The sequence below is a fragment of the Caretta caretta genome, chromosome 24, assembly GCF_965140235.1.
Source record: "Caretta caretta isolate rCarCar2 chromosome 24, rCarCar1.hap1, whole genome shotgun sequence".
NCBI lineage: Eukaryota > Metazoa > Chordata > Testudines > Cheloniidae > Caretta > Caretta caretta.
The window spans coordinates 19,137,414-19,161,444 of NC_134229.1; the positions used below are offsets into that span (position 1 = coordinate 19,137,414).

General features: G+C 55.5%; 1 protein-coding gene across 1 annotated transcript; it reads right to left on the reverse strand.

Annotated features, from left to right (window-relative positions):
* Positions 1 to 17,886: 17,886 nt before the first annotated feature.
* LOC125625746 (phospholipase A2 inhibitor and Ly6/PLAUR domain-containing protein) lies at positions 17,887 to 23,429 on the reverse strand. The gene is made up of 5 exons (XM_048828183.2): positions 22,615 to 23,429; positions 20,756 to 20,875; positions 20,191 to 20,346; positions 19,518 to 19,661; positions 17,887 to 19,093 (listed from the first exon to the last, which is right to left on the reverse strand). Exons 1-5 carry the CDS (start codon positions 22,661 to 22,663, stop codon positions 18,900 to 18,902), a joined length of 663 nt encoding a protein of 220 aa, XP_048684140.2. The 5' UTR covers positions 22,664 to 23,429; the 3' UTR covers positions 17,887 to 18,899.
* Positions 23,430 to 24,031: the final 602 nt, after the last annotated feature.

The window sequence follows — 24,031 nt, forward strand, 5'->3', positions numbered from 1 at the left end:
TCGGATCGCTACCCCTTCCTGCTTCTCCACGTGGGCACCAATGATACTGCCAAGAATGACCTTGAGCGGATCACTGCGGACTACGCGGCTCTGGGAAGAAGGATAAAGGAGTTGGAGGCGCAAGTGGTGTTCTCGTCCATCCTGTCCGTGGAAGGAAAAGGCCTGGGTAGGGACAGTCGAATCGTGGAAGTCAATGAATGGCTACGCAGGTGGTGTTGGAGAGAAGGCTTTGGATTCTTTGACCATGGGATGGTGTTCCATGAAGGAGGAGTGCTGGGCAGAGACGGGCTCCATCTTACGAAGAAAGGGAACAGCATCTTTGCCAGCAGGCTGGCTAACCTAGTGAGGAGGGCTTTAAACTAGGTTCACCGGGGGAAGGAGACCAAAGCCCTGAGGTAAGTGGGAAAGCGGGATACCGGGAGGAAGCTCAGGCAGGAATGTCTGTGAGAGGAGGGCTCCTGACTCATACTGAGAATGACGGGCAATCAACAGCTTATCTCAAGTGCTTATATACGAATGCACAAAGCCTTGGAAACAAGCAGGGAGAACTGGAGGTCCTGGTGATGTCAAGGAACTATGACGTGATTGGAATAACAGAGACTTGGTGGGATAACTCACATGACTGGAGTACTGTCATGGATGGTTATAAACTCTTCAGGAAGGACAGGCAGGGCAGAAAAGGTGGGGGAGTAGCACTGTATGTAAGGGAGCAGTATGACTGCTCAGAGCTCCGGTACGAAACTGTAGAAAAACCTGAGTGTCTCTGGATTAAGTTTAGAAGTGTGAGCAACAAGAGTGATGTAGTGGTGGGAGTCTGCTATAGACCACCGGACCAGGGGGATGAGGTGGATGAGGCTTTCTTCCGGCAGCTCACGGAAGCTACTAGATCGCATGCCCTGATTCTCATGGGTGACTTTAATTTTCCTGATATCTGCTGGGAGAGCAATACAGCGGTGCATAGACAATCCAGGAAGTTTTTGGAAAGCGTAGGGGACAATTTCCTGGCGCAAGTGCTGGAGGAACCAACTAGGGGGGGGAGCTTTTCTTGACCTGCTGCTCACAAACCGGGAAGAATTAGTGGGGGAAGCAAAAGTGGATGGTAATCTGGGAGGCAGTGACCATGAGTTGGTTGAGTTCAGGATCCTGACGCAGGGAAGAAAGGTAAGCAGCAGGATACGGACCCTGGACTTCAGGAAAGCAGACTTCGACTCCCGCAGGGAACGGATGGCCAGGATCCCCTGGGGGACTAACTTGAAGGGGAAAGGAGTCCAGGAGAGCTGGCTGTATTTCAAGGAATCCCTGTTGAGGTTACAGGGACAAACCATCCCAATGAGTCGAAAGAATAGTAAATATGGCAGGCGACCAGCTTGGCTTAATGGTGAAATCCTAGCGGATCTTAAACACAAAAAAGAAGCTTACAAGAAGTGGAAGGTTGGACATATGACCAGGGAAGAGTATAAAAATATTGCTCGGGCATGTAGGAATGATATCAGGAGGGCCAAATCGCACCTGGAGCTGCAGCTAGCAAGAGATGTCAAGAGTAACAAGAAGGGTTTCTTCAGGTGTGTTGGCAACAAGAAGAAAGCCAAGGAAAGTGTGGGCCCCTTACTGAATGAGGGAGGCAACCTAGTGACAGAGGATGTGGGAAAAGCTAATGTACTCAATGCTTTTTTTGCCTCTGTCTTCACGAACAAGGTCAGCTCCCAGACTGCTGCGCTGGGCATCACAAAATGGGGAAGAGATGGCCAGCCCTCTGTGGAGATAGAGGTGGTTAGGAACTATTTAGAAAAGCTGGACGTGCACAAGTCCATGGGGCCGGACGAGTTGCATCCGAGAGTGCTGAAGGAATTGGCGGCTGTGATTGCAGAGCCATTGGCCATTATCTTTGAAAACTCGTGGCGAACAGGGGAAGTCCCGGACGACTGGAAAAAGGCTAATGTAGTGCCAATCTTTAAAAAAGGGAAGAAGGAGGATCCTGGGAACTACAGGCCAGTCAGCCTCACCTCAGTCCAGTTTTGGGCCCCACACTACAAGAAGGATGTGGATAAATTGGAGAGAGTCCAGCGAAGGGCAACAAAAATGATTAGGGGTCTGGAACACATGACTTATGAGGAGAGGCTGAGGGAGCTGGGATTGTTTAGCCTGCAGAAGAGAAGAATGAGGGGGGATTTGATAGCTGCTTTCAACTACCTGAAAGGGGGTTCCAAAGAGGATGGCTCTAGACTGTTCTCAATGGTAGCAGATGACAGAACGAGGAGTAATGGTCTCAAGTTGCAGTGGGGGAGGTTTAGATTGGATATTAGGAAAAACTTTTTCACTAAGAGGGTGGTGAAACACTGGAATGCGTTACCTAGGGAGGTGGTAGAATCTCCTTCCTTAGAGGTTTTTAAGGTCAGGCTTGACAAAGCCCTGGCTGGGATGATTTCACTGGGAATTGGTCCTGCTTCGAGCAGGGGGTTGGACTAGATGACCTTCAGGGGTCCCTTCCAACCCTGATATTCTATGATTCTATGATTAAAGCCTCCAGAGAGCTTGGACAGCGGCACAGAGCAACCCACCATCTCTCAGCTATTCTAATCAATCCAGGTTTGTTGTAGAAAGAGGACTTTTATACAAAGAAACTCTTTCTGGTGGACACCAGGAAGACTGGCATCCTCAGAGACAGTTGGTAGTTCCAACTAAATACCGGGCCAAGCTCTTGAGCTTAGCCCACGATCACCCTAGTGGCAATGCTGGGCTGAACAGGACCAAAGACAGTTTTTGGGGGGCCATTCCACTGGGAGGGTGTCACGGAGTCCCTGGGCGATGCTCTGGAACTGCTCCCCATGAAGCCAGTCAGGACTCTGGGGTAGTCGCCTTTCTGTGAGCAGCCTGTCTTCAGGACACACAGCTCACACAGCTTCCCCCTTCCTGGGTCTGACCTCGGAGCATTCAGCATCCTCTGCCCCTCCGTGCGCTTCCCCCCAGCGAGTCCGCTCAGGCGGGGCTCCTGGGGAAGCCAGAGGGTCCTGCACCCCAACTTCGCAGTCAGACGTGACTCTCAGCCAGCCAGTAAAACAGAAGGTTTATTAGACGACAGGAACATGGTCTAAAACAGAGCTTGTGGGTGCAGAGAACAGGACCCCTCAGCTGGGTCCATACTGGGGGGCAGTGAGCCAGACAACCACGTCTGCACTTCACTCCATGTCCCAGCCAGCCCCAAACTGAAAACCCCCTCCAGCCCCTCCTCCTCTGGGCTTTGTTCCTTTCCCGGGCCAGGTGGTCACCTGATTCCTTTGTTCTCCAACCCTTCAGCTCTCACCTTGCAGGGGGGGAAGGGCCCAGGCCATCAGTTGCCAGGAAACAGGGTGTTGGCCATTCTCTGTGTCCAGACCCCTGCACACACCTGCCCTCTAGGGCTCTGCAATGATCATACACCCTTACTCCACCCCCTAGATACTTAAGAACTGCCTAGGGGAAACTGAGGCACCCGACACTATTCAGAGGAAACATTAAGAACAGTCCCACTTCGTCACATCTCTCCCCCCTTCGAGATCGAACTGAGCGGGGTCACTTTAGCCGGTGACCTGGGGAAGTTCGAAGCCACCAACGTTCCCATGGATGCCCCAGCATCTCTCCCATTCCTTGGTAGGAGTTACACCAGGCCCTTCCAGTTTCACGCCCTCCCTTAGGTCAGGGGTGGTCGATAGCACTCGCAGGCCGCATGTGGGAAGGTTTATGCAGCCCATGCCCTTTGGCCACCCCAAGAATGTCTCCCCATTGACCATCACCTTCCGCTCCCACTGGAGGTCCGAGGGGCCTGGCCCCAGGAAACTCCACACAGACATATAGGTTGGGGTCAGGAGTGGGAGCCTGTCCACATCCCCAACCATCTGGCTGACGGAGTCTATGGCCTTGGGACCCAGCAAGGGAGCTAGACACCGGGGCTTTTCCGCAGGGTCCCCCTGGTTCAAATCGCCAGCCTGCTCAAAGGCAGTGAGGTGGGCATCCACACACCCCCCCCTTAACCAGGGGCAGCAATTTAGTCTCGAGGTTCCCTGCGGAACTGGCCCCCCGGGGTCTATCCCCACTCACCCCTGGGAGGTCCCCTAGGCCTCTCCGCTCCCCCACCGCCAGTTCATGCTGCTGCTGCTTCTGCAGCTCTTTCTCGGGCTCTCGCTGTCTCCCAGGGTCCTCTTGCTCTCTCAGACTCAGCTCCAATCCCATCCGTCTCAATCCCCCGATGGGGAACCCGATCGTGAAGACCCCCGTCTGGTCGGGGACAGGAGTCTTGGCGATGCCTGGCTCCCACTTCAGCTGCTCCCAGATCCTGCTATAGCCCCAGTTGGGGTCAGGAATCTGTTCCTTAGAGCGGTCATCCTCCTCCAGCTGCACGATTAACTCTGCTTTGGTGAACTTTCCAACGCTCAACCCTCTCTTTCTGCACAGGGTTACAATGTCCTTCTTAAGGAGACGGTGACAGGCCATCACTCCGCTCCTCCCAAGTTGTTGTGGACTCACAGGCCCGTGTGTTCTCAGCTCCCCACGGTTTCCAGGGAGAACCCCTAGTGTGCCAGCCCTTCTCGAGGTCACCCCCTCTTTGCCAGGGTCGAGCAGCAGACTCCTCCGCCCCTTGGACTGCTCGCTGCAATCCCCAGGGGAACCCTGCTACTGCACAGTCCTTCTCGCTGGTCACACACTCCCAGGGGTTAACCGCCCCCCGAAACCGCTCCTCTCTGAGCCTTCAGCAGGCCTAGTCCTCAGCAATCCCCCTTCGTGTTACTGCTCCCCAGTCACTTACTGCAGGAAGCACCATCCACGGGGTGCAGTACATCCCACCGCTGCCACCAGTTGTCACGGAGTCCCTGGGCGATGCTCTGGAACTGCTCCCCATGAAGCCAGTCAGGACTCTGGGGTAGTCGCCTTTCTGTGAGCAGCCTGTCTTCAGGACACACAGCTCACACAGCTTCCACCTTCCTGGATCTGACCTCGGAGCATTCAGCATCCTCTGCCCCTCCGTGCGCTTCCCCCCAGCGAGTCCGCTCAGGCGGGGCTCCTAGGGAAGCCAGAGGGTCCTGCACCCCAACTTTGCAGTCAGACGTGACTCTCAGCCAGCCAGTAACACAGAGGTTTATTAGACGACAGGAACATGGTCTAAAACAGAGCTTGCAGGTGCAGAGAACGGGACCCCTCAGCTGGGTCCATTTTGGGGGGCAGTGAGCCAGACAACCCCGTCTGCACTTCACTCCATGTCCCAGCCAGCCCCAAACTGAAAACCCCCTCCAGCCCCTCCTCCTCTGGGCTTTGTTCCTTTCCCGGGCCAGGTGGTCACCTGATTCCTTTGTTCTCCAACCCTTCAGCTCTCACCTTGCAGGGGGGGAAGGGCCCAGGCCATCAGTTGCCAGGAAACAGGGTGTCGGCCATTCTCTGTGTCCAGACTCCTGCACACACCTGCCCTCTAGGGCTCTGCAATGATCATACACCCTTACTCCACCCCCTAGATACTTAAGAACTGCCTAGGGGAAACTGAGGCACCCCACACTATTCAGAGGAAACATTAAGAACAGTCCCACTTCGTCACAGAGGGAATGGGCAAGGATGTTTCTACCTATGTCCTGTCTTGTGAAGGATGCCAAAGAGTGGGAAAACCCCAAGACCAGGTCAAAGCCCCTCTCCAACCACTCCCCATCATTGAAGTACCATTTCAGTGAGTAGCTGTGGATATTCTGGGTCCTTTTCTGAAAAAGACACCCAGAGGGAAGCCGTACAGACTGACTTTCATGGATTTTGCCACCCGATGGCCGGAAGCAGTAGGTCTAAGCAACCCCAGGGCTAAAAGTGTGTGCCAGGCACTAGCAGACATTTCTGCCAGGGTAGGTTGGCCCTCCAACATCCTCACAGGTGTAGGGACTAATTTCCTGGCAGGAACTATGGAAAACCTCTGGGAAGCTCATGGGGTAAATCACTTGGTTGCCACTCCTTACCACCATCAAACAAACGGCATGGTGGAGAAGTTTAATGGGACTTTGGGGGCCATGATACGTAAATTCGTAAATGAGCACTCCAATGATTGGGACCTAGTGTTGCAGCAGTTGCTCTTTGCCTACAGAGCTGTACCACATCCCAGTTGAGGGTTTTCCCCATTTGAACTTGTATATGGCTGTGAGGTTAAGGGGCCATTGCAGTTGGTGAAGCAGCAATGGGAGGGATTTACACCTTCTCCAGGAACTAACATTCTGGACTTTGTAACCAACCTACAAAACACCCTCCGAACCTCTTTAGCCCTTGCTAAAGAAAACTTACAGGATGCTCCAAAAGAGCAAAAAGCCTGGTATGATAAACATGTCAGAGAGCATTCCTTCAAAGTAGGGGACCAGGTCATGGTCTTAAAGGCGCTCCAGGCCCATAAAATGGAAGCATCGTGGGAAGGGCCATTCACGGTCCAGGAGCTCCTGGGAGCTGTTAATTACCTCATAGCATTCCCCACCTCCAACCAAAAGCCTAAGGTGTACCATATTAATTCTCTAAAGCCCTTTTATTCCAGAGAATTAAAGCTTTGTCAGTTTACAGCCCAGGGAGGAGACGACGCTGAGTGGCCTGAAGGTGTCTATTACGAAGGGAAAACTGTTGGTGGCGTGGAAGAGGTGAACCTCTCCATGACCCTTGGGCGTATGCAGTGACAGCAGACCAAGGAGCTGTGCACTAGCTACGCGCCGACATTCTCATCCACCCCAGGACTGACTGAACAGGCATACCACTCCATTGACACAGGTAATGCTCACCCAATTAAAGTCCAACCTTACCGGGTGTCTCCTCAAGCTAAAACTGCTATAGACCGGGAGATCCAGGATATGTTACAGAGTGCATGGGCATCTCCAGTGGTTCTAGTTCCCAAACCAGATGGGGAGATACGTTTTTGTGTGGACTACCATAAGCTAAACGCTGTAACTCGCCCAGACAACTATCCAATGCCACGCACAGATGAACTATTAGAGAAACTGGGGCGGGCCCAGTTCATCTCTACCTTGGACTTAACCAAGGGGTACTGGCAGGTACCGCTAGATGAATCCACCAAGGAAAGGTCAGCCTTCATCACACATCTCGGGCTGTATGAATGTAATGTCCTCCCTTTCGGGCTGCGGAATGCACCCGCCACCTTCCAAAGACTTGTAGATGGTCTCCTAGCGGGATTAGGAGAATATGCAGTCGCCTACCTTGACGACGTGGCCATATTTTCAGATTCCTGGGCAGAACACCTGGAACATCTACAAAAAGTCCTTGAGCGCATAAGGGAGGCAGGACTAACTGTTAAGGTTAAGAAGTGTCAAATAGGTCTAAACAGAGTGACTTACCTTGGACACCAGATGGGTCAAGGTCATCCAAAGTGGATGCAATCCAAAAATGGCCTGTCCCAAAGTCAAAGAAACAGGTTCAATCCTTCTAAGGATTGGCTGGTTATTACAGACAATTTGTACCAAATCGCCGCCCCACTGAGAGACCTAACCAAAAAGAAACCGCCAAATGCTGTTCAGTGGACCAAAAAGTGTCAGGAGGCCTTTAACCAGCTTAAAGCGACACTCATGTCTGACCCTGTACTAAGGGCCCCAGACTTTGACAAACCATTCCTAGTAACCACAGATGCGTCCGAGCGTGGTGTGGGAGCAGTTTTAATGCAGAAAGGACCTGATCAAGGATTCCACACTGGAGTGTTTCTCAGTAAAAAACTGTCTGAGAGGGAAAACAACTGGTCAGTCAGTGAAAAAGAATGTTTCGCCATTGTCTACGTCCTGGAAAAGCTACGCCCATACGTTTGGGGACGGCGTTTCCACCTGCAAACCGACCATGCTGTGCTACAGTGGCTTCATACCGCTACGGGAAATAACAAAACATTTCTTCGGTGGAGTTTAGCTCTCCAAGATTTTGATTTCGACATCCAACACATCTCAGAAGCTTCTCACAAAGTGGTTGATGCACTCTCCCGTGAAAGTTTCCCACAATCAACTGGTTAAAATCGTCCTTGAGATGTGGAAAAGATTGTTAGTCTTTATGTACTTGGTAGTATATTTAGAGGTGCAGGTGTACATGGCAATGCCCCTCTGCCATGTACATTGGTCAAATTGGACAGTCTCTACGTAAAAGAATAAATGGACACAAATCAGATGTCAAGAATTATAACATTCATAAACCAGTCGGAGAACACTTCAATCTCTCTGGTCACGCAATCACAGACATGAAGGTCGCTATCTTAAAACAAAAAAACTTCAAATCCAGACTCCAGCGAGAAACTGCTGAATTGGAATTCATTTGCAAATTGGATACTATTAATTTAGGCTTAAATAGAGACTGGGAGTGGCTAAGTCATTATGCAAGGTAGCCTGTTTCCTCTTGTTTTTTCCTACCCCCCCCCCCCAGATGTTCTGGTTTAACTTGGATTTAAACTTGGAGATTGGTCAGTTTGGATGAGCTATTACCAGCAGGAGAGTGAGTTTGTGTGTGTATGGGGGTGGGGGGGATGTGAGAAAACCTGGATCTATGCAGGAAATAGCCCGACTTGATTATGTAAAGAGTTGTCACTTTGGATGGGCTAGCACCAGCAGGAGAGTGAATTTGTGGGGGGGGGGTGGAGGGTGAGAAAACCTGGATTTGTGCTGGAAATGGCCCACCTGTTGATCACTTTAGATAAGCTATTACCAGCAGGACAGTGGGGTGGGAGGAGGTATTGTTTCATATTCTCTGTGTGTATATAAAGTCTGCTGCAGTTTCCACGGTATGCATCTGATGAAGTGAGCTGTAGCTCATGAAAGCTCATGCTCAAATAAATTGATTAGTCTCTAAGGTGCCACAAGTACTCCTTTTCTTTTTGCGAATACAGACTAACACGGCTGTTCCTCTGAAACCTTATTAACTCTGTTTTTCCTAGAGCTCCAGGAAGAAATCCCAGCCAGTGTTTCACCCAGCTGAGATTTGGGGGGCGTGTCATAAATATAAAGTGAAGGGTAAACCCCTTTAAAATCCCTCCTCTCCAGAGGAAAATTCCTCTCACCTGTAAAGGGTTAAGAAGCTAAAGGTAACCTCGCTGGCACCTGACCAAAACGACCAATGAGGAGAAAAGATACTTTCAAAAGCTGGGAGGAGGGAGAAAAACAAAGGGTCTGGCTCTGTCTGTATGCTGCTTTTGCCGGGGATAGAAAAGGAATGGAGTCTTCGTACTTTTAGTAAGTAATCTAGCTAGGTATGTGTTAGATTACGATTTCTTTAATTGGCTGAGAAAAGAATTGTGATGAATAGAATGACTATTCCCATCTGTGTGTCTTTTTTGTAACTTAAGGTTTTGCCTAGAGGGAATCTCTATGTTTTGAATGTAATTACTCTGTAAGGTATCTACCATCCTGATTTTACAGAGGTGATTCCTTTACTTCTATTAAAAATCTTCTTGTAAGAAAACTGAATGCTTTTTCATTGTTCTCAGATCCAAGGGTTTGGGTCTGTGATCACCTATACAAATTGGTGAGGATTTTTACCAAACCTTCCCCAGGAAGTGGGGTGCAAGTGTTTGGAGGATTTGGGGGGAAAGACGTGTCCAAACTACGTTCCCCAGTAAACACAGATAAAGTTTGGTGGTGGCAGTGGAAATCCAAGGGCAACGGGTAAAATTAATTTGTACCTTGGGGAAGTTTTAACCTAAGCTTGGCGGGTGGTGGTGGTCGGGGACTCTCTACTCCGGGGCTCTGAGTCATCTATCTGCCACCCTGACTGGGAAAACCGAGAAGTCTGCTGCTTCCTGGGGGCTAAGATTTGCGATGTGACGTAGAGACTGCCGAGACTCATCAAGCCCTCGGATCGCTACCCCTTCCTGCTTCTCCATGTGGGCACCAATGATACTGCCAAGAATGACCTTGAGCAGATCACTACGGACTACGTGGCTCTGGGAAGAAGGATAAAGGAGTTTGAGGCGCAAGTGGTGTTCTCGTCCATCCTCCCCATGGAAGGAAAAGGCCTGGTTCGGGCCCGTCGAATCGTGGAAGTCAACGATTGGCTACGCAGGTGGTGTCGGAGAAAAGGCTCTGGATTCTTTGACCATGGGATGATGTTCCATGAAGGAGGAGTGCTGGGCAGAGACGGGCTCCACCTTACGAAGAGAGGGAAGAGTATCTTTGCGAGCATCCTGGCTAACCTAGTGAGGAGGGCTTTAAATTAGGTTCACTGGGGGAAGGAGATTAAAGCCCTGAGGTAAGTGGGAAAGCGGGATACCGGGAGGAAGCACAGGCAGGAATGTCTGTGAGTGGAGGGCTTCTGACTCATACTGAGAATGAGGGGCGATCAGCAGGTTACCTCAAGTGCTTATATACGAATGCACAAAGCCTTGGAAACAAGCAGGGAGAACTGGAGGTCCTGGTGATTTCAAGGAATTATGACGTGATTGGAATAACAGAGACTTGGTGGGATAACTCACATGACTGGAGTACTGTCATGGATGGTTATAAACTCTTCAGGAAGGACAGGCAGGGTAGAAAAGGTGGGGGAGTAGCACTGTATGGAAGGGAGCAGTATGACTGCTCAGAGCTCCGGTACGAAACTGCAGAAAAACCTGAGTGTCTCTGGATTAAGTTTAGAAGCGTGAGCAACAAGAGTGATGTAGTGGTGGGAGTCTGCTATAGACCACCGGACCAGGGGGATGAGGTGGATGAGGCTTTCTTCCGGCAGCTCGCAGAAGCTACTAAATCGCACGCCCTGGTTCTCATGGGTGACTTTAATTTTCCTGATATCTGCTGGGAGAGCAATACAGCGGTGCATAGACAATCCAGGAAGTTTTTGGAAAGCGTAGGGGACAATTTCCTGGTGCAAGTGCTAGAGGAGCCAACTAGGGGGGGCGCTTTTCTTGACCTGCTGCTCACAAACCGGGAAGAATTAGTGGGGGAAGCAAAAGTGGATGGGAATCTGGGAGGTAGTGACCATGAGTTGGTTGAGTTCAGGATCCTGACACAGGGAAGAAAGGTAAGCAGCAGGTTACGGACCCTGGACTTCAGGAAAGCAGACTTCGACTCCCTCAGGGAACGGATGGGTAGGATCCCCTGGGGGACTAACATGAAGGGGAAAGGAGTCCAGGAGAGCTGGCTGTATTTCAAGGAATCCCTGTTGAGGTTACAGGGACAAACCATCCCGATGTGTCGAAAGAATAGTAAGTATGGCAGGCGACCAGCTTGGCTTAACAGTGAAATCCTAGCAGATCTTAAGCATAAAAAAGAAGCTTACAAGAAATGGAAGGTTGGACATATGACCAGGGAAGAGTATAAAAATATTGCTTGGGCATGTAGGAATGAAATCAGGAGGGCCAAATCGCACCTGGAGCTGCAGCTAGCGAGAGATGTTAAGAGTAACAAGAAGGGTTTCTTCAGGTATGTTGGCAACAAGAAGAAAGCCAAGGAAAGTGTGGGCCCCTTAATGAATGAGGGAGGCAACCTAGTGATGGAGGATGTGGAAAAAGCTAATGTACTCAATGCTTTTTTTGCCTCTGTCTTCACAAACAAGGTCAGCTCCCAGACTGCTGTGCTGGGCATCACAACATGGGGAATAGGTGGCCAGCCCTCTGTGGAGAAAGAGGCGGTTAGGGACTATTTAGAAAAACTGGACGTGCACAAGTCCATGGGGCCGGATGAGTTGCATCCGAGAGTGCTAAACTCGTGGCGAACGGGGGAAGTCCCGGACGACTGGAAAAAGGCTAATGTAGTGCCCATCTTTAAAAAAGGGAAGAAGGAGGATCCTGGGAACTACAGGCCAGTCAGCCTCACTTCAGTCCCCGGAAAAATCATGGAGCAGATCCTCAAAGAATCAATCCTGAAGCACTTATATGAGAGGAAAGTGATCAGGAACAGTCAGCATGGATTCACCAAGGGAAGGTCATGCCTGACTAATCTAATCGCCTTCTATGATGAGATTACTGGTTCTGTGGATGAAGGGAAAGCAGTGGATGTATTGTTTCTTGACTTTAGCAAAGCTTTTGACACGGTCTCCCACAGTATTCATGTCAGCAAGTTAAAGAAGTACAGGCTGGATGAATGCACTATAAGGTGGGTAGAAAGGTGGCTAGATTGTCGGGCTCAACGGGTAGTGATCAATGGCTCCATGTCTCGTTGGCAGCCGGTGTCAAGTGGAGTGCCCCAGGGGTCGGTCCTGGGGCCGGTTTTGTTCAATATCTTCATAAATGATCTTGAGGATGGTGTGGATTGCACTCTCAGCAAATTTGCGGATGATACTAAACTGGGAGGAGTGGTACATATGCTGGAGGGCAGAGTTAGGATACAGAGGGATCTAGACAAATTGGAGGATTGGGCCAAAAGAAATCTGATGAGGTTCAATAAGGATAAGTGCAGGGTCCTGCACTTAGGACGGAAGAACCCAATGCACAGCTACAGACTAGGGACCGAATGGCTAGGCAGCAGTTCTGCAGAAAAGGACCTAGGGGTGACAGTGGACGAGAAGCTGGATATGAGTCAGCAGTGTGCCCTTGTTGCCAAGAAGGCCAATGGCATTTTGGGATGTATAAGTAGGGGCATAGCAAGCAGATCAAGGGACGTGATCGTTCCCCTCTATTCGACATTGGTGAGGCCTCATCTGGAGTACTGTGTCCAGTTTTGGGCCCCACACTACAGGAAGGATGTGGATAAATTGGAGAGAGTCCAGCAAAGGGCAACAAAAATTATTAGGGGTCTGGAACACATGAGTTATGAGGAGAGACTGAGGGAACTGGGATTGTTTAGTCTGCAGAAGAGAAGAATGAGGGGGGATTTGATAGCTGCTTTCAACTACCTGAGAGGTGGTTCCAGAGAGGACGGTTCTAGACTATTCTCAGTGGTGGCAGAGGACAAGGAGTAATGGTCTCAAGTTGCAGTGGGGGAGGTTTAGATTGGATATTAGGAAAAACTTTTTCACTAGGAGGGTGGTGAAACACTGGAATGCGTTGCCTAGGGAGGTGGTAGAATCTCCTTCCTTAGAGGTTTTTAAGGTCAGGCTTGACAAAGCCCTGGCTGGGATGATTTAATTGGGTATGGGTCCTGCTTTGAGCAGGGGGTTGGACTAGATGACCTCCTGAGGTCCCTTCCAACCCTGATATTCTATGATTCTATGAGTGTCTGTGGCTAGAATACATTTTCAGCTGCTGACGTGGCTATCTGGGGTGCAGCTTGTGCCTGCGAACAAACCCCACACGTCTGTGTAGTCAAAAAAACAAGAATTCGGCTGCTCTGAAGAGGGGTTTCTGCCTGGCTTTGCGGTGAACCTTTCTCACACACGCACACACACCCCGCCGTAACACTCTGCTCCAGGCCTCTGCCTCTCAGAGTTACGTCAGCTCAGCCACACTCGACTTCAGCCCACTTTTCATCGCTGATCCTGCCAATTCTCTTCTTCAGAATACGATTGACGCTTGTTAAGACTCTGGATAGATGGCTGTGCACCTCCAGCTAGCGATCCCAGGAGCATCAACTCTTTCCTCTCCAGAGCGTGGGGGCCTTTAAATTCATGATGTAAGCGTAAGGTTTTGAAAGAAAGAAAGAAAGAAAGAAAGAAAGAAAGAAAGAAAGAAAGAAAGAAAGAAAGAAATTTTCCCACTTTGGTTTTTTTAGAGCTTTCATGTGGAAACGTCAATTAAACCTCAGAACACCTTCCCCGCCCCTTCTATGTCCCTACATGGTAGCAAAGTTATATTATCCCTATCAAAGAAATATGGAAACTGAGGTAGAAAAAAGATGTGTTCAATTTGGGGTTAGAACCAAGAAGACAGCTGAGAAGTCCTCACTCCTGACTCCCAGCCCACTCTAACCCACGAGACCCCACTCCTCTTTCAGAGCCACGGACAGAACTCGGGAGTCCTGATTTGCAGCCATCTCTGCTCAAACTCACTACACCCCAGCCCTCTTCCACAGCTGGGGAATGAGCCCAGAAGTCCTGGCTCCCAGCCCCCACCCGTTGCACCCCCATTCCCCTTTCAAACCCGGGGAATGAACCCTGGATTCCTGGCAGGAATCTCAGCGCTGGTGGGCAGGGGAACATTTCCAAGCGGGATTATATGTGGACGGGGGTGGTGCTCCTCATCGGGATGACCCCAAGCCTGGGCGAGAGCTGGAGGAGGAACGAGAAGAAGGAAGGACAGACGGACTCAGACCCACTGGCCACGCACCTAGCATGGGCTGTGGGAGTCCCAGGCTCCAATCCCTGCTCTCCCCGAGTCAGCCAGGGGATGGGGCCTCAGGTTTTCCTCTCGCTGGTTTTACCCACAAATTCCATCCTGACCCCAGAAACCGCCATCGACAGCGGCATGTTCCCCGGGTGAATTCCCGCCTCCACCACCTGGCTCCCTGTGCCCGGGGACGGACGGGACTCACCTGTGGCCAGGAGAGCGGACAGCAGGCAGAGAGGCAGAGCCACCCACATGGTGCCGGGTGTTTGCTGCAGTGAGCAGAACAGCGAGGAAGGATCTCGCTGTGGTTTTATCAGGCAGGTTGGCAAATACCTGCCCCCTGGGGCATCGGCTGGGGCTGCCCCATGACATCCTGGTGTGCCCGGAGATGGGAGATTTCACAACCCTGCATGTGACACTGGCTGATCAGGTGATGCCAATGTGTACTGAGGCCAATTCCCTTGTGCGTTAGTGGAGATCAGCGGTTCTCAGCCAGGGGTCCGTGTACCCCAGGGGTACGCACAGGTCTTCCGGGGGTACATCAGCTCATCTAGATATTTGCCTCGTTTTACAACAGGCCACATTAAGGCACGAGTGAAGTCAGTACGAGCTAAACTGTCGGCCCCTTGTTCATATTGCTCTATGTACTCTACACTGAAATGCAAGCACAAGAAAAGCTTTGACTCCAAAGCCGGGGACCATCCTGTCCTGTCAACTCTCTTCTGCCGAATTTGACTGGTGATCGTTCACCCTCGCCACTGATGGCTTCACACCTCCATCATGCATGCAAAAACTCTGGGCTGGCTGAAGAGATCCCATGATCCTTAACTCTTTCCTGTCCAGAGCTTGGGAGAGTTTCAATTCAGTCAATGAACATAAGTTTTTAATTGCAGGACGAAAGAAAGAAAACCAATTGGTCCACTTTGTTTTTTTTCAGAGCTTTCCTCTGGAAACATCACTTCAACCTCCAAATGCCTTCTCCTGCCTTTGCCAGGGTCCCAGGTGGGAGGAAGGGAACATTATCCCCATCTTATAAACAGGGAAACTGAGGCAGAAAGAGGCGGTGTCAGACTCGGAGCCACGAATACAGCCAAGGAGTCAGATTTCAGAGTAGCAGCCGTGTTAGTCTGTATCGCCAGAAAGGACAGGAGTACTTTATATGAATTTGTTAGTCTCTAAGGTGCCACAAGTACTCCTGTTCTTTTAAGCAAGGAGTCCTAATTGCTGCTGGCTTCCAGCCTATTCTAGACCCACCCCGTCCCTGACTTGGGGATAGAACCCAGGAGTCCTGGCTCCCAGAAATGAGACCATGTGAGTCAGTGCGATGGCGCAACAGTGTCCCCTCCTGGCCAAGCAGGGCGCGGTCCCGGCTCACCCAGCTCAGCGCGGCCCTCACGCTAGTCCCTGTGCCCAGGAATCTGCAAAACCCTCCCGCTGCTCAGCCCTTTTCTCCCTGTGCTCCCTGGGCCAGCGTGGGGTACGTACACCCCAGAAGAGACCCCCCCACTCCCTCCCAGAGCCGGGGAATGATCCCAGGAGTCCTGGCAGGAATCTCAGCGCAGGGGGCAGGGGAACATTTCCAAGCAGGATGACAAGGGTGGGGGACGGTTTTCCTGGCTCCTGAGAATTGTCTGTGATTTCCAAACGTTTCCTGCTCCTCATCGGGATGACCCCAAGCCCCGTCAGAGGTGGAGGAGGAATGAGGAGGAGGAAGGACAGATGGACTCAGACCCCGACCTAACACCCCAGTCTGACCCACAGCCCGCTGGCCAGGCCCCTCACATGGGCTGTGGGAGTCCCAGACTCCAATCCCCTGCTCTCCCCGAGTGAGTCGGGGGACATGGCCCCGGGTTTTCTTCTCACTGGTGTTACCCACAAATTCCATCCTGACCCCAGAATCTGCCATCGACAGCGGCACGTTCCCCGGGGGAATTCCTCCCGCCCCGGCGCCCGGCTCCTTTCTCAGCCTCTGCCCCCAAGTCCCCACATCTTCTCCACCTCTCCCTCAGGCCCCGCCAAGGGCGGCAAGTTATATGGGCCCGTGGTGCCCAGGCTCCAGGAATATTCAGGGCCCGGCGGCCCAGTTCCGCCAATGTTCGGGGCCAGGTCTCTGCCCCGATCCTGCCTGCTGCCCCGACGCTCCTCCCCTGGAGTGTCTCCCGGCCCCGCCTGCCAGGAAGGGCTGGGGAGTGTCTCTGCACACTGCTCCCACCCTAAGTGCCGACTCCGCAGCTTCCATTGGCTGGGAACTGCAGCCAATGGGAGCAGCGGAGGCGTTGCCTGCGGGCAGCAGAACATGGAGACCCCGCAGCCCCCTTGACTAGTAGCCGCTGCCAGAGGGGTGTGCCTATCACTTTTGGGAGCCGCCGGAGGTCATCGCCACACCCCTCACCCTCTCCCTCACGCCAACCCCCGGCCCCAGCCCAGAGCCCGCCCCCTGCACCCCTTTCCACACCCCAACCCCCTGCCCCAGCCCAGAGCCCGCCCCCTGCACCCCTTCCCACACCCCAACCCCCTGCCCCAGCCCAGAGCCCACCCCCTGCACCTCTTCCCACACCCCAACCCCCTGCCCCAGCCCAGAACCTGCCCCCTGCACCCCTTCCCACACCTAAACTCCCTTCCAAAAACCGACCTCTCACCCCTCCTGCACCCAAATGTAAGGGGACTCTTGCCCCCTTACTAATATTCGGGGGGTGTTTTAGTTGCTAGCTCCCAGTACTAAAAAGGGGGAAGGGTCGATGGGGAATCAGGATCCTGAGACTGACAGCCCCCAGGAACACCGGGGAGATGCCAATGCCCCAGGTCAGCCTGAATGACAGGGCGGGCAGGCTAATGAGGGAGCCAGGTCCCCTTCTCCGGGTGAGCTGGAATTGCCTGGGTCAGACAGACAGAGGGGGGCCGAGGTAAGGAGAAAGCCGGGGCCCGACCTGAGCTGGGGGGCAGAGCTGGGCCAGAGCCAGAGGGACCAGAGGCGCAGCCCAGAGAGAGCAGCCCCTGTCCTGGGAGCAGAGCTGCAGCCCCAAAGCCAGAGGGGCCAGCGAAGCAGCCCAGGGGGCTGGAGGCAGAGTGGGGCTGGGGCTGCCCGGAGCTGGGTGTCGTGAGCAGCTGGGGAGAGCAAGGGGGGACCCTGGGCAGTGGGCCCAGCGCAGGGAGACGCCTCAGCCAGGAGGCTCCGCAGGCCAGACTCAGGGGAGGGGGGGATTGGTAACCCCGACAGGGCGGGGGCAACGCTGGGAAGAAGGGCCCTGCCACCTAGAGCCTGTGGCCCCCCAGAGCGAGTGTCCGACCCCCAGCATCCCTGCAGCACGGACAGGGCCAGAGCAGGAGGCCTGGGATCTTTCCCATTTTCCCTTACTCTCTTTAACATTAATTGTTGATTAAATAACTTGCATTTGCTTTAACTTGTATGTAATGGTCAGTGGGTCAGAGAAGTGCCCAGTGCAGAGAGAGCCCCCCGGAGTGGGGACACCCTGGCCCCTGTCCTAGGTGACTGCAGCAGGGTTGGGGGTCGAGCCCCCCAGGAATCCTGGGCCCAGCCTTGTTGGGGTTACGAGGACTCTGCCAGACAGGAGAGTGGAAGGGGAGTCCTCGAGGGCAGGGAGGTCACTGGGTAAAAGAAGTGGGAGCGAGGACTCAGATCCTTTTGCTAGCCCACTTCACCAGGGTCATGCAGAAGCCAGGAAAGTTCCCCACAAGAGTGGGACTATTCCCCCGCTTACACAAACACAAACTTGTTCGTATTTGCAAGTTTATTACATAAAACTCTGCGACTGCATTATCGGCTCAAAGTGGCCGTTCCCAGTGCGTGAGCTGGGTTGGTGAGAAGAGAATGAAACCGGAAAATCAACCCGGATCGGAAAGAAACTCCTGCAAGCGGTGGGTTTGGCAACCACTGCCAGCGAACAGACACGGGGCCTCTCCCCTCTAGGGGGCACTGGCTCCATCCGGCCCCACGGCAGGATCGGCTGGCTCAGGGGGGCGGGGAATGGGGCGCGGGGCCTGTCCCCTCTAGGGGGCACTGGCTCCATCCGGCCCCATGGCAGGATCGGCTGGCTCAGGGGGGCGGGAAATGGGGCGCAGGGCCTGTCCCCTCTAGGGGGCGCTGGCTCCATCCGGCCCCACGGCAGGATCGGCTGGCTCAGGGGGGCGGGGAATGGGGCGCGGGACCTGTCCCCTCTAGGGGGCGCAGGCTCCATCCGGCCCCAGGGCAGGATCGGCTGGCTCAGGGGGGCGGGAAATGGGGTGCGGGGCCTGTCCCCTCTAGGGGGTGCTGGCTCCATCCGGCCCCACGGCAGGATCGGCTGGCTCAGAGGAGCGGGAAATGGGGTGTGGGGCCTGTCCCCTCTAGGGGGCGCTGGCTCCCATCTGGCCCGAGGACAGGGACTGGCTGGCTTGGGGGGTGGGGACTGGGCCTGTCCTCGCTAAGGGGCGCCAGCCCCGATCCAACCCAGGGAAGAGGACACGGAATTGGGCCGTGGGAAGTACCGTGTCGGGGGAGGGATGATGGGGGGGGGAGCGCTGGGGCGGGTGAGGAAGGGCACGGCACCATCCACAGGTGGCATTTAAGGGGGCAGCGCCCAGCTTTGGGGGTGTGATGAGGGGCAGTGCCAGGCTGGGGGGAGGATGACCGGGAGCAACAGCCGGGAAAGAGACTACTTCCCAGACCTATGCAGGGGGGAGGTCAATTGGGGGGGGGGGGCGGCTCCCCGCCAAAGGGGGGCACTGCAGAGGGGGGACGATGCGATCAGGGGCGCAGCGCCCAGAGGAGCAGCCCCCCGAGGCCAAGGAGGGGCAGCCCCCCCCGGGCCGCCCCACCCGCGCTGCACATGTTGGTCTTGAGCACGGCCTGGCGCTGGGGGGCGAACAGGGCCACGGCGCCCACGACACACAGGCTGTGGGTGGCACAGCCCATGAAGGCCACCCGGAGACCCTCGAACCCTGGGGGGAGGGGAGAGGGTTAGGGGCGCAAGAGACCCCCGACGCACCCCCCAACCGCCCCATGGGCACCAGCCCCCCCCCCACCACGCTCTGGGGACCAACCCTCCCACACAGTCCCCCAACCGCCGCGTGGGTACCAGCCCCCCATTCAGTTCCCAGCCACCCCTTGGGCACCACCCCCCATGGGCACCAGCCCCCCAATGCAGCTGCCAACTACCCCATGGGCACCAGCCCCCACACAACCCCGCAACTACCCCTTGGGCACCAGCCCCGCATGGGCACCAGCCCACCAACCGTCCCACGGGTAACAGACCCGCAGCCCCTCCATGGCCATGAGCCCTCATCGGCACAAGAGCCCCCCAAACACACACGACTGAACCGCCACTCCCCGGCCCCACGCCCAGCGGGGCGCCCACCCCGGTACCTGGGCCGGCGGTGGCGGCGAATTGGATGCACTGGGTCTGCAGGCCTGTGCAGTTCAGCACCTCGCTGGGCACGCAGACGTCCGAGCCGCGGGCAAAGCATGAGGGGCACTGCAGCCCGTTGGGCACCCCAGAGCTGGGCTGCACTGTGGGAAGGAGACACAACAAGGAGTGAGACCGAGCTGGGGATGGAACCCAGGCGTCCTGGCTCCCAGCCCCAGCCCCGTTCTGACGATGAGACCCCCTCTGGGATGGAACCCAGGCGTCCTGGCTCCCAGCCCCATCCCCCCAACCACAGACCGCACTCCCCTCCCAAAGCTAGGGATAGAACCCAGGAGTCCCGGCTCCCACCTCCCAGCCCCGTTCTGACGATGAGACCCCCCATTCCCCTCCCAGAGTCAGGGATCAAACCCACGAATCTTGGCTCCCAGCCTCCCCCTCGCTCTAATCATTAACCCCCACTCCCCTCCCCAAGCCAGGGAGAGAACCTAGGAGTCCTGGCTCCCTGCCCACCCTGCTCTAACCACCAGACCCCACTCCCCTCTGAGAGCTGGAGAGAGAACCCAGGCGTCCTGGTTCCCAGCCTCCCTCTCGCGCTAACCACCAGCCCCCACTCCCCTCCCAGAGCTGGGGCGAGAACCCAGGTGTCCTGGCGCTGCCCAGGAGGCTCCCTACGGGTGATCTCGGGCAGGTTGCAGCGGTCCGCCCGGCAGCACGTTGAGTTCCAGCGCAGACGGTAAGCGCCAGCCGTCAGTCCGTAGAACTGGTTGCAAAGCCGGTCGTCCAAGTTGCATTTCTTCTCATACACGGGCTTCTCCTTGTCCTCGTCCCCTGGAAGGACATGGCGGGCACTGGGGGTGAGGCGAGGGGTATGGCGGGGATGGGGCAAGCCCTGATCTGTGGGGAGAATGCCCCTGGGATGGAGCAGTCAAGAGGCTAGGCCACACGCAAGGTTTGTACCTGCACCCCCCTCAGTCTACCTATGGCATTTGGGGGGCACTGCTGGGGGGAAGCTCGCAGCACTGGGGTGGGTTGGCACTGCTGGGGAGGTGTGCGCAACGTCAAACAGGGGTACTGCTGGAGGGAAGCTCGCAGCAGCCGGGGGGCACGGCTGACGGGAAACTTGGAGTGCTGGGGGTCACCGCTGTCAGGGGAGGCCTGCAGCTCCAGGGGGCACTGCTGGGGGGAAGCTCGCAGCGCTGCTGTCCCCACTCCCCCAGCCCCACAGGCCAGGCCCTACCGTGCTCCTCGACGCAGGCGATGGTGATGCAGCTGTTGACGGTGCCCGGGCAGGTGGCCTGGTCCATGGTGCAGTTGTAGCCCTCCGAGCTGGTGCAGTTATAGCAGGAGATGGCGCCCCCTGGGCACAGGGGAGGGAAGCACAGTTAGAGGCCCTCCAACGGGCCCGTCTCACCCGGCATCCTGCCTCCTGTCCCCCACCCCCACCCCCCAGGTCGGCCCCAGGGGCCCATCAACCTGCCAGTGTCTGGGAAATTCCATCCTGCCCCCATGGACACAGTGGCCCTGCAGCCAGGGGAACGAATCACTTGTTCAGCCTGTATCACTGCATGCCTTCTCACCGACACATGGCCCCAGAATGAACCCAGGAGTCCTGGCTCCCAGCCCCCCCTGCCCTAACCACTAGACCCCACTCCCCTCCCAGACCTGGGGAGAGAACCCAGGAGTCCTGGCTCCCAGCCCCCCCCTGCCCTAACCACTAGACCCCACTCCCCTCCCAGACCTGGGGAGAGAACCCAGGAGTCCTGGCTCCCAGCCCCTCTGCCCTAACCACTAGACACCACTCCCCTCCCAGACCTGAAGATCTATTAGACATTAAATAACCAAAATTCACTGGGTGAAGTGGCAACAGGATCCATCCTCTCCCCTGCCCATACCTATCCCCACGCAACCCCCCCACCCCCCGTAGGTGGCTAGAGGCGGTATCTGTGGGGCTAGCTAGATCATGTGTATGGGGCTAGATGGGGGATAGATAGTGAGTGTCTATGGCGATCTGACAGTGGGTACCGGGGTGCTCTGGGGTGCACGGACTGAGTAGCGGGGAGGAGAAGGGTGTCCGTGGGGCTGGGTACAGGGGTGACCCTGGGGGATGGGTGCAGGGGTACAGGGGTGCTCGGGGGCTGAGGGGCTGGGTACAGGGGGAGCCTGGGGGATGAGTACAGGGGCACCCCGTGGCTGGGGAATGGGGGGTGTCCATGGGTGCTGGTGTCACGGAGTCCCTGGGCGATGCTCTGGAACTGCTCCCCATGAAGTCAGTCAGGACTCTGGGGTAGTCGCCTTTCTGTGAGCAGCCTGTCTGCAGGACACACAGCTCACACAGCTTCCACCTTCCTGGGTCTGACCTCAGAGCATTCAGCATCCTCTGCCCCTCCGTGCGCTTCCCACAGCGAGTCCGCTCAGGCGGGGCTCCTGGGGAAGCCAGAGGGTCCTGCACCCCAACTTCGCAGTCAGACGTGACTCTCAGCCAGCCAGTAAAACAGAAGGTTTATTAGACGACAGGAACATGGTCTAAAACAGAGCTTGCAGGTGCAGAGAACGGGACCCCTCAGCTGGGTCCATACTGGGGGGCAGTGAGCCAGACAACCACGTCTGTACTTCACTCCATGTCCCAGCCAGCCCCAAACTGAAACTCCCCCCAGCCCCTCCTCCTCTGGGCTTTGTTCCTTTCCCGGGCCAGGTGGTCACCTGATTCCTTTGTTCTCCAACCCTTCAGCTCTCACCTTGCAGGGGGGGAAAGGGCCCAGGCCATCAGTTGCCAGGAAACAGGGTGTCGGCCATTCTTTGTGTCCAGGCCCCTTCACACACCTGCCCTCTAGGGCTCTGCAATGATCATACACCCTTACTCCACCCCCTAGATACTTAAGAACTGCCTGGGGGAAACTGAGGCACCCCTACACTATTCAGAGGAAACATTAAGAACAGTCCCACTTCGTCACAGCTGGATACAGGTGTGCCCTGGGGCCGGGCTGGGACTGGGTACAGGTGTCCCTGGGGCTGGGGACAGGGGACAAGGGTTCCTGGGGGGTCCCTGGGGCAGGGGACGGGGTGCCCTGGGGTGTGCACGGCCCCCCAGTCACTCACCTGGGCCCAGCAGTGCAGCCAGCATGCACAGGCTCAGCAGCTCGCCCATGCTGTCTCGCAGGCTTGGGCCGGCTGTGGGGCCAGCGGTGCCTCCAGGGGCTGTTATAGGGCTGGGCTGGGCCGGCAGACCCAGGGGCGGCCCCGGGCTGGGCTGGGCTTGGTTGGAAAACTCCCAGGGCCCAGCTCTACCTGTTCCCCCCCTCAGTGCAATTCAATCCCCTGGCCCCACCACAGGAATGTACCCAACCGCCACAGGCCTGAGAGGCAGGCGACACTGCTAGGGGAAAGTTCGCAGCACGTGGCTGAGCACCCAGAGGCAGGAGGCTGCTGCTGGGACTCGCTGTCCCTAACCCCCCCCCACGCAACATCAAACCCGCAGCAGCGTCCCGTGGTGCCAGGCGAGAAGGGCACGGCTGCTCCCCTGAGGCACCCCAGGTGATGCCAGGCATCTGGGCAGACTGGTCTAGCAGGAATCAGAGCAGGATCGGGGCCTTGATTTCAGTCCCCTCAGGGGCGCTGTGCTGCAGGGAGTGGAGTGGGGGGCTGTCCCCTGGCCTTCAGGGCCGGTGCTAGGGGGCACTGGTTGAGTGGCTCAGTGGGGCAGGGAAGGTGATGTGGGGCCGGTTGTAATTCGGCCAGCAGATGTGTGCGAACTGCTCCCCCTTCCCCCGCAGGAAAGAGCAGCCTAAAAATAGCCTGAGTCTCAGGGAAGGTCAGTTTATTGAGGCACAATGTGGCTCTTTGTCGCAAGTGACTCCTTCTTCCTCCTCCCTCCCCTCCCTGAGCCGGGGAGAGAACCCAGGAGTCCTGGCTCCCAACCCCCCCCCACACACACACACACACTAACCACCAGCCCCCACTCCCTTCCCAGAGCCGGGGAGAGAACCCAGGAGTCCTGGCTGAGGAACCAGGCAGAGATCCGGGGGTAGGGGGGATTCTCCATGACATGACCTTTGTCTTACACACAGGAACCAGGCACCAGACTCTGTCTCTCTCTGGGGCTCAGGATCCAGCCCCCGCGCAGGCAGAGGGTACACATTACCATTGCTAATTGTTAGCTGCATTACGGTAGCATTCAGTTGCGCCAGTCCAGGCCCAGGACCCAATGTGCTGTACAGCATCTATGTATTAGGTGCATTACGGTAGCGCTGGGTGCGGTACATCGCCCTTGCTAGGTATTAGGTGCATTACGGTAGTGCTGGGTGCGGTACATCACCCTTGCTAGGTATTAGGTGCATTACGGTAGCGCTGGGTGCGGTACATCACCCTTGCTAGGTATTAGGTGCATTATGGTAGCGCTGGGTGCAGTACATCACCCTTGCTAGGTATTAGGTGCATTACGGTAGCGCTCAGTGCGGTACATCACCCTTGCTAGGTATTAGGTGCATTACGGTAGCGCTCAGTGCGGTACATCACC